Source organism: Loxodonta africana, chromosome 5 (genome assembly GCF_030014295.1).
Source record: "Loxodonta africana isolate mLoxAfr1 chromosome 5, mLoxAfr1.hap2, whole genome shotgun sequence".
Lineage (NCBI taxonomy): Eukaryota > Metazoa > Chordata > Mammalia > Proboscidea > Elephantidae > Loxodonta > Loxodonta africana.
The window spans coordinates 103409341-103419635 of NC_087346.1; the positions used below are offsets into that span (position 1 = coordinate 103409341).

A 10295-nucleotide genomic window follows, 5' to 3' on the forward strand; every position below is an offset into this window, starting at 1 on the left:
TTAGAGTTAGGCAAGGTAGAAGCTATTATCTTTCTTGATGCAGAGGTTGAACAGGAGGCTTAGAGAGATTAAGTGGAGGTAGTACAATATTGTGATTAAAGATCTAGATTTCTGAATCAGAACTGGGTTGGAGTCCTCAGGCTGCCTCTTAGCAGCTGTGTGACCTTGGGCAAATCATTTAACCTTTCCTTTAGTTTACTCATTTGTGAAATGAGGCAAGGTCACTGGTATTGTTTGCAAATGGTTGTTTTGAGGTTTACGTGGTATAATGTGTTCATAAGTGCCAGACACTTAGGAAACAATAAATGACACCTATTAAGGAGCGCTAGTGGGGCACTGGTTAAGAGCTTGGCTGCTAACCAAAAGGTCAGCAGTTCGAATCCACCAGCCACTCCTTGGAGATCCTAAGGGGCAGTTCTACTCTGGCCTACAGGGCCATTATGAATCGGAATTGACTCCAAGGCAGTGGGCTTGGTTTTTGGTTTATTAAGTGATCTGCTAAGGAGCCCTGGTGGCACAAAGATTAAGCACTCAGCTTTTGACTGAAAGGTTGGTGGGTTGAATACACCCAGCAGTTCCATGGGAGAAAGACTGGCGATCTGCTCCTGTAAAGATAACAGCCAGGAAAACCCTATGGGATAGTTCTACTCTGTCACATGGGGCCACTATCAGTTGAAATCGACTCCATGGTACCCAACAACGACAACAGCGATCTGTTTAAAATCGCATAATTGAAATGAATCCAGCTTCTCTGTTTTCTCCCATACCAAAGAGAGGCCCTGGGAGAGGAGTATGGAGATAAGAGTCCCAAATTTGCAAATTCCTAGTTCAAGTTCGGATAGCTTTCTGATGTGTAATTGTCCCTACAACACTCTTGGCTTATCCTTTGTCAGAAGGCCATTTGGTCATGAGCTGTATTTCTTGTCTTTTCCTGTGACCAAGTGGAGTGAGGATCCCACCGGCAGCCTCTCGGCTCTCTCGAGCGCTTTGCATATGGTGCTGAGAGGGAGATGAAGTCATCTTTGTGTAATGGAAGTGCCAAATGCGATGCTGGATCTAAAAAAGGGCTGCTAACATTTATCCCCAGAAGCGTGGACAAATGTGACACCACGCTCTGAACACAGGCCTGGCTCTGATTTTCTGTCTGCGATTTTTGAATTGGTCCTTGCAGTCCAGTTTCTCTTTTCTTAAGCCATAATTTGAAAAATAAAATGGAAATCGGAATCTTTTATCTGTATCCCCTCCCAGCCCCCTCTGCCCTTTTTCCTTTTATCAAAATAAGACTCCGTGATCACATTTTAATCATCTGGGTTAAAAGAAAGGCAGAATAGAAACATCTGCACACTATACTTCATTTCGATGTACCCTTGTGGCTCTGTTTCCCTGAGGAGGCAGAGAAGCGGCTGGGGTACCTCTCAGGGGACTTGTTCTTTCCCTTTTCATATTTCCAGCCAAGAAGAAAAGCCGAGAAGCCTTCTCACTTGCTTTCTCCCTTGCATTATAAATAGAGCTGGACAGAGACATCTCTGTGGGTGCCAGCTTCATGATTTGATTGCTCCTTTAAACTATTTTAAAAATATTTGTTCACTGTTTATTTAGAGAAAAGGCTGAATGGTTGTGGGAGGAAAGGGTCGAAGGGGAAGGACCACTAGTGTCTAGACTTAGCTTTGTCTCTAATTTTCCCTGGGGATCAGTGCTGGCCCCAAATTTGCATGCCTCCCACCAGAAAACAGATAGTCATTGGCCTTACCTTTTTTTCTGAAGGCAGTTTGGTAACCATCTGCGGTTAAGCCATCACTTCCCCTTGGGAGTTGCACCTCCCATTCCAAGCAGCTTATCAAAGATCTCTTTTCAGCTCTCTCCCAAAGAAAGGCTTTGGTACTTGCCATTTTCTTCAATTTTCCTGATTTTTAGTGATGATTAAACACCCATTGTAGATGAGTGCCTCGGGCTGCCTCCTGGCTAGGTTGTTCCCAAATATTGCTCCAATATTAGACTGCTTCAAATAGGACTGCATCTTTCTTACATCCTGCCCTTCTGGTCCTACACCGTCAGTGCACACATGGCAGCGCAAACAGTGCTATGTGCATAAAAGAAAAACCAAACCTGTTACTGTCAAATCTGTTCCAATTCATGGGGACCCCACCTGTGTTACAGAGTAGAATTGTTCCATGGGGTTTTCTTGGCTGTAATCTTTATGGAAACAGATTGCCAGGACTTTCTTTCATTGCACCACTAGGTGGGTTGGAACCGCCAACCTTTAGGTTAGTAAGCCAAGTGCAAACCTCTTGCACCACCCAGGGACCATGCACATACTAAGTGCTTTATAAACTGTCTTCCTCCTTTTCATTCCTGATAGTTTCCCAAGGAGGGCAATGTGGAATAGAAGGAAAAACACCTTGCATGGACTTTGGAGTCTGAAGACCTGAGTTTGAGTCCCTTTTCTGCCAAATTTCTTCCCCAAGCCTCAATTGCCTCTTCTCCAGATGTGAAATAATATAAAGACCTATTTTTCAGTTTTGTGAGGAGTAGATGCAACAATGTCTATGAAGGTGTTTTGTTAACTTTGAAGACCAGACCGAGACCAGACCCATTGCCATCAAGTTGATTTCAACTCACAGTGACCCTATAGGACAGAGTAGAACTCCATAGGGTTTCCAAAGAGGCTGGTGGGTTCGAACTACCAACCTTTTGGTTAGCAGCTGAGCTGTTAACCACTGCGCCACCAGGGCTCCTAACTGTGGAGGGTCATGGAATTTTGGAAATCGCTGGGCTCTAATACCAAGATGCTCTTCTTTCTAGGGCAGCTGCATTATTGCCCAAGCCAGTATCATAAGACCCCTCACTGACATTCTCTCCTTCTCCCTCCCTCCCTCTCTAATTTTCTACCTCCAATCAGTTACTAACTCTAGTTGATCTTACATCCCCAATATCTCTGGATACTCCAAACCCCATGGGCATTACCTTCCTTTATTCAGGTTGCTCTTTTTTATTCTGAATGAGTCCTGTAGTCCCCTAACTGGTTTCTCTGCCTCTGATCTAATCCTCCTCTATCCATTCTCCACTCAACAGCAAATCTGACCTTGTCCACCCCCATGTTTAAAATCTTTCAGTGTCTTCTCATTGCACTCAAAATAATAATCCAAACCTTCTAGCAATGAGGTTTTGGACAAGTTCATTAACTTTTCACCACCTGACAAGTAGGAATAATAATGTTTACCCTATGAGTTGGAATCGACTCAACGGCAATGGGTTTTTGAAGTATCATTGTGAAGATCCAATGAGATGATGGTTGAAGAGAATTTAGCACAATAACTGGCATGTGCCGGATGCTCAATCAGGGCTTCCTGAACGTATGAATGAATGAATAATTCACTGTAGTACCTGTAGTTGTTGGTAACCAATGTTTTTAGGAACTAGGACTAGAAGAAAATATGCTTTGCTCAATCCTTGTATATCATGTCCTCTTTCTTGTGGAGTTACCTGAGTGAAATGTCACTAGTGAACCTAATTCTCTCTTCTCTGTTAGGGGAGAAGCCAGGCTTCTGCGTCAGGGAGAGTGATTAACATCCCATTCCCCTCCTTTGGTGTAAGACCGCTATGCCAACAGTCCAGAGTCGGCTTGTGATGGGAAGTAGGCTGGGATGAGAGTCAGCAGTGCCTTTGCCTGTCTTTGTGGGCCCTTCTTGTGGAAAGGTCCTCTCTTTTCTCCACGTGGGCTGTTGACAGGATTACCTAGACTCACCCAAAGCCACACAGTAAGGAAGGGGCACCCCTAAGGGCCCTGTGATAAGTTATCTGACAAGTTTTTTTCTTTGGATTTCTGAAGAAAACTGGTACTCTTTGTAATTCAAAGAAGAAAAACAAGCTTTGAGTGCTAAAGCATTGTTCTCCCTCAGAACACTAAGCCCAGCATTTACCACCTCTTTCATCCTCCACATATCCTTGAGCGCTAGGGAGGAATAGTTGTTGCCAGTCCATTTTAAAGATGGGGAAACAGAGGCACAGAAATAGTCATGACTTGCCCAAGTTCATGCTGTCAGTGGCAAACTCTAAAATAGACAAAATATGTCATGACTATCAAACCACTGCTCTTTCCTGAGACCAACACCTCTGAAAATAGGGCTGGACATAGCGGATAGTGAGACTCGGCCCGTCTCCCCTATATACACAAGGTCTCTATTAAATGCAGAAGAGGAGATTGCCTTCAGATCACTGCTGGGCACAGTGTGGTTCAGTGAGACCCACAGGGGTTTCTTTTGCCCATCTTTTATTGAATGCTTGCTCTGTGAGCATTATCTAGAAAAACTTTTCTAGGAGTTGGCCAGCAAGATGTGCAACATCCGGTCAAATGTCCATAGCTCCACAGAGTAATCACATGCAATCAGAAAACCAACAAGTAAAAGGCAGTTGATCATTCATTCTGCTGTTGTTGTCTCTAGTCCAGCCCTGGACCTCAGAAGTATGATCCAAAGGAACAGGGACTTCTCTAGGCCCCTCAGTTATATTATACTTTTAAATGGGCTTTCACAGGAAATGAAGCCTCCAATGTGTGCTAGCAGAGAAAGATTTTGTTTTGTTTTTCTTTTTCCAAAGGATGTTTTGAAGGTCACTATTAAACTTGTGGTTGAAAGATAATGAACTTAGGTATCACTTGTGGTATCTGCAGCCAAATATACCACCACTAAAGTATAAATATTTGTTCTTTTGCAGTCAGTATCTGCAGAACAGTAAGCGAAAGAGCCGGCCTGTGAGTGTAAAAACATTTGAAGATATCCCGTTGGAAGAACCAGAAGTAAAAGTAATCCCAGATGTAAGTACATCTTTTAAAAATAGTCTTAGAAATAATACAAAGAATGAAACATTAGTTAGATAAATATTAGCCTAAGCATTAGAACCTTGGAGCCTCATTATAAGGCTGTCCTGAAGGGAATGTGTCATGGGGTCATTATGCAGATGAAATTTATCAGGCCCCCTTGGTTTTTCCATAAGTAAAGACCTTGGTTCAAGTTCAAGACACTCTAGCTTTGTCCAGATTTTCGCTCAAAAGCAAGTATTATCATTGCGAAAAGTGGATGGAAACGCGCTTCCTCAGCATCTTCTTAAATTCTTCCCTTGCTCCAGAACTTCATCTACTTCTAGGAAGCAGATGTTTCTTTTTGCAGCTTACACAGTTTCTGGCTATGATACTTTTACTTCCCTCTGCAGGACATTTAAGGAGCCCTGGTGACGTGATGTTTAAGCACTTGGCCGTGAACCGAAAAGTTGGTGGTTCGAACCCACCAGTGGCTCCGTGAGAGAAAAGAAGTGGCGATCTGCTCCCAGAAAGATTTCAGCCCAGGAAACCCTATGAGGCAGTTCTACCCTGTCATATAGGGTTGCTATGAGTAGATGGCACACACTAACAACAACAATAGGACATTTCAGCATGTGTCTCACAGATGGGTTACAAAATCAGCTTAATTAAGTAGTCGGTTAGTTTACACACTCAATCAACTGTGCCATTTAATTGTCTCTTAAAAAGGACAACCAGACGGACAGTGGTATGGTTCTTGCGTCAGAAGAGCTGAGAACTTTGGAAGACAGAACCAAATTAGCTCCGTCCTTTAGGTAAGCCTCAGCCAGACAGAAAACACAAATTTTAGTAGGGATTTTTTGGAAAGAACTTAGGATTTCCAACATAGGTGCAGAGTTTTCCCTTTTAGTGTCTTTGTTGGTTGGACAAATTAATATCAACCTAACTAGTAAAGAACTGAAACAAACCGAACAAAGAAATTAAATGGCAAGTCTGAAAATAATCTGAAATAAATTAGTGAATTTGATTGGTTTTATGAGAACAAATGAATACTAGGGAATGTCTGAGCATTAGTTTGTATGGCGTGGGCTTAATACAAAGAGGGCATTGGAAATGAACACTAAAGCTATCAAGATGATTAAAATCTTTGTGGACCCTGAATAATTTCCAAATCTGTACATAAATTGGTGCATCTGTATTTCAGAAGCAGGATCTATAAATAAACCCAAATCTATTTGTTTAAGATACCTAAGTATAACTGGCTAACTTATTTAGTAGTTAACTATGGAAAAAGTATTCCATTTGGTTTTGAATATAATTTTTCCCAGTTGGTTTATAGAAATTTGTCGTTGCTTTGAATAGGTATACCTGCTTTGAGCAAAGCAAACAGATGGAAATCCGTATTTATAAAAACCATAAGTTACAGCATAGTTATTTATTTGCTAGAGCGTTCACTATAGGTAAGAAAAGAGAAACTTATAATCTAACTGTTACATAAAATGGGAACACTCATGAATAATTGAACGACGCTCATGAGAAAGGAAACATTAAAATATGCTCCTGTGCACTTTTACTGTTTGTCTTAAGACCCAAGATAAGAAATTGTGAAATACAGTCATAGGTTTTTTCATGGATTCAAGAAATATTTATTAAGTTACTAGTATGTGCCAGGTACCATGCTATTTTTTGAGACATTAAACCAGTTTTATTGGGAGTTGGATTATAAGAAAAATTGCATTTCTACTTATTTGAAATAATTTTTAACCCATATAGAGTTAAAATCTTTTCTGTAGTTTTTAACATGAATAATTGGGGTAAAACCCCTGTTAAGGGAACAAAAAAAATCTCTGAATGACTTGCAGAAGTATAAATCTTGAGGTTTTAGTTCAACACAGCCTACATTGCTGAGCTTCGGCATGGTTACCATCTGCCAGAATCCCACACCATTGAAAACATTTCCTAGTTGCTGCCGAATGATCCAGGTCCCCAGTCCTTCCAAAGAATATGGTTTTGAAAGCAGTTTTTGACATGTCTGGCTTGATTGCACACAAGCTTCAAGTTATTAAAGTTTAAAGTTGCTCAAGAACTTTATCAATACCATACACATGCCTTGTACTCTTCTAATTGGCCATATGGGGAAAGCACAAGGGAACTTTCTGAACATCCCCGTTTCCCTTAATATCATGAAAGAGTCCCTTTGACTCTGGATCATTGTATACAAGCTTGTCAATCTGCAAAGCCATAAAAATGTTCCATTGGTTGGAGCCTTTGCAAAGTCAGAGCTGCTTTTCATCACCTCTGAAGCTTGAAAGACTTGGACCTGAATAAGAGGACTTATCTCCAAGTACTAATTCATGCTAAAAAAAAAAAAATTTTTTTTTTTTTTTTTTTATGCTAGTACCTGAAAATAGACATTGTCCAAGTAAACCTGGTACGCTGATTAACAGCTTTAAGAGTTAGGGCTCTGGTGTCTCCAGGGAGGTTACAGCTCCCATGGGGCTGAGAATGGAGTCCCTGGCTGACACAAATGGTTAATTGCTTGACTGCTAACTGAAAAGTTGATTGTTTGAACCCACCCAGAGGGGCCTTAGAAGATCTGGCCGTCTTCTTCCAAAAGAAAGGTCACAGGCTTGAAAACCCTGTGGAGTGCTGTCCTACTCTGAAAACACATGGGGTCGCCATAAGTCAAAACTGACTCAGTGGCAATGGGCTTGGTTTTTTGTTTTGGGTTGGGAATGGGGTTGCAGTAAGAAGGAAAGAACTGCCTTCTTTCAGCCGTCTCATTTGGTTGCCATTTCTTCCACAGTGGACTGATGCCCAGCAAAAGCAAGGAGTCTGTGGCATCTGAAGGCTCAAACCAGACAAGTGGCTACCAGTCTGGGTATCACTCCGATGACACAGACACCCCTGTGTACTCCGGTGAGGAAGCAGAACTTTTAAAGCTGGTGGAGATTGGACCGCAAGCTGGGGGCACAGCTCAGATGCTCCAGTCTGACCCTGGGACCACATTGAGCTCTCCTCCTGTTTAAAGGAAGACATTTACAACCCCCATTTATTGGAAATCACATGAGAGGTGCTGCTCAGATTTTCAAGTGTTGTTCTTTCCACCACCAGGAAGTGGCCACATTTGATTTTCATTTCAAAAAGAGGACCTCAGACTGCAGGGAGCCAGTCCCCTAAGCATTTTCTGAGAATGTTTGTGACCCAAGAATGTTTATGTGTCTTCTCCCAGTATTGAACTTATCCTCTTTTTCATTTATTTAAAAAGCAGTTATGATGCCCCAACTGTGGGTCTCACCATAGATTATAACAAAAGTCCAAGAAATGGCTCCATCCTCAAAGAAGTAGCGGTCTACCTGGGGAGTTCACACCTCTATAAAACTGGAAGGTAAACCAGGCAATGCAGGTGCTTTAGGTGTTGAAGATGGGAAAGATCTTTAGAGCTGAGTGCACCTAAGGTGCTTTGTTTAGCATATGGGTTCTGAGCCAAGTCTTAACTGTAGGATTTGGATAGATAGAAAAGAAGATGCTAGCTTGCTTTAAGAGAGTGCTGGGGCCTGCAGATGCATTGTATTGACCCTGGTGTAGGTGGACACATGGCCTGTAAAGGAAATGTAAAGACTTCAGACAAGGTTACTGGTTTTTCAAGGTTGCGTGCTCTTCCCAGTTGGGCTAAATGAGAGTTCCTTGTGCTATTTCCGACTCCTGATGAGAGTTCCTTCCGGACCTTTACATGTCTCCTGGCCAAGGCCCAGGAAGGAAATGATGCAGCTCTGGCTTCTTGTCTCCCAGGCTGATCCTTTATTCAGAACACCACAAAAAGAGGACATTCAGACAGAGGCTCCCTGTCGTGTTGAACAGTTCTGACTGTATAAACCAGCCTCTGGTTTCTTCTGGGTGAATACCCACGTATCTGTTGTGATGCGATATGTCTGAGATTGAATGCAGTAGGTTCAATGTCAAGCTGTGGTGTCAAAGCTTCAGGAAGGATTGGACCCTTTTGTTCCTCCTCCCCACCCTCACACCATCAGTATTTTAGTTATTTGGCCTCTACACTCTGGCAAAAACTGATTTGGTTTGTTCCCTCTCTGAATGATTATTAGATTTCAAAATTATTCTATAGCCAAAGCTCTAACAGTATCTATTGTATTATTTAGACTTTTAACACGTAAAGCTGTTTCTACTGGTTTTTGTCCTTATTCTTTCTTTTTTAAAAAAGAAAATGTATTTTTTGTTTGGTACCATAGTGTGAGATGCTGGGAACCATGACTATAAATCCTGCTATGGCACGTCTATTTATAGTCTGTGTAGAAACAAATGTAATATATTAAAACCTTATATTATATATAATGAACTTTGTCCTATTCACATTTTATATCAGTATTATGTAGCATAACAAAGGTCATAATGCTTTCAGCAGTTGTCATTTTATTAAAAAGACATTGAAAAACTTGAAGTAACCCTTTTCCAAGACTGTGTTACTGTGCCTCTCATTTCTCTCACTTCTAAAACAGAAGGGATGAACCAGACATCACTTGTAGGTGATTGTTTTTCATTTTACTTGTTCCCTTGTTCTTATGGAGGATATTTTGATGAAGTGTTTATATACTTTATAAATTAATAAATGCATTTGTAGTAAGAAAAGACACAGTGGTATAATATTATCACAACTGTTTTGAGGATAAGTACTTCTGGCTTGAGGTGTAACTACTTCTAACCCTCCTCTTTTTGTTACACAATAACCCGTGCACACATGCATGCTCATTATGTTGTGAGCACTTCGAAGATTGTTAAAATATGGACCGAGAGGTACGTGATAAGTACTGTTAACAACATTCATGGCCTTTCAGTTAACCTCACACCTGTTAGAATAGCCAGCCAGGAAAATCAAAGGGTGAAAGATCTTGAGACAGGTGGCCAGACCCGGGCTGTGCAGAGAAGCATGGAGCATATTTCTAGTTCCTGATGATGTTTTACTCTGTACGTGTAGTGTCTGAGCATCGATCCAGTGTTGCCATTTTGAATGATTACTTTTGCCTGCATTCAGTGAGTGCAATTATCTAACAAATTATTAGCACCAAATAGGGGCCTTCTCTTTGCATTGAAGTTTCCGTGCAGAATTCTTGCCTTCTATGTGGGAGACCTGGATTCAATTCCCTGCCAGTGTACCTCATGCACAGCCACTACGCATTTATCAGTAGTGGCTTGAGTTGTTGCTATGATGCTGAACGGGTTCTAGCAGAGCTTCCAGACTAAGGCAGACTAGGAAGAAAGGCCTAGAAATTTTTTTCTAAAAATCAGCCAGTGAAAACCCTGTGGATCACAATTGTCCAATTCACAAATGATCATACAGTTGGCACAGCACTGGGCAGAATTTTGATTTGTTGTACACGGGGTCACCATGAGTCAGTGGCCAACTTGGTGGCAGTTAATATCAACAATTCTTTGTGGTATTTTTGAATATAAGATTTTGAAATGGTCATCTAGTCCAATATATCTA

The 10295-nt window shown here is 41.5% G+C and overlaps 1 protein-coding gene across 1 annotated transcript in view; it reads left to right on the plus strand.

Annotated features, from left to right (window-relative positions):
• KDR (kinase insert domain receptor) overlaps nt 1–9507 on the plus strand; it is a 50701-nt gene extending 41194 nt beyond the window's left edge. Inside the window, exons 28-30 of the mRNA XM_064285790.1 lie at nt 4714–4813; nt 5525–5610; nt 7602–9507. Of these exons, the coding sequence (XP_064141860.1) occupies nt 4714–4813; nt 5525–5610; nt 7602–7824 (409 nt within the window). The 3' untranslated portion in view covers nt 7825–9507. The remainder of the gene's footprint in view (nt 1–4713; nt 4814–5524; nt 5611–7601) is intronic.
• The last annotated feature ends 788 nt before the right edge of the window (nt 9508–10295 follow it).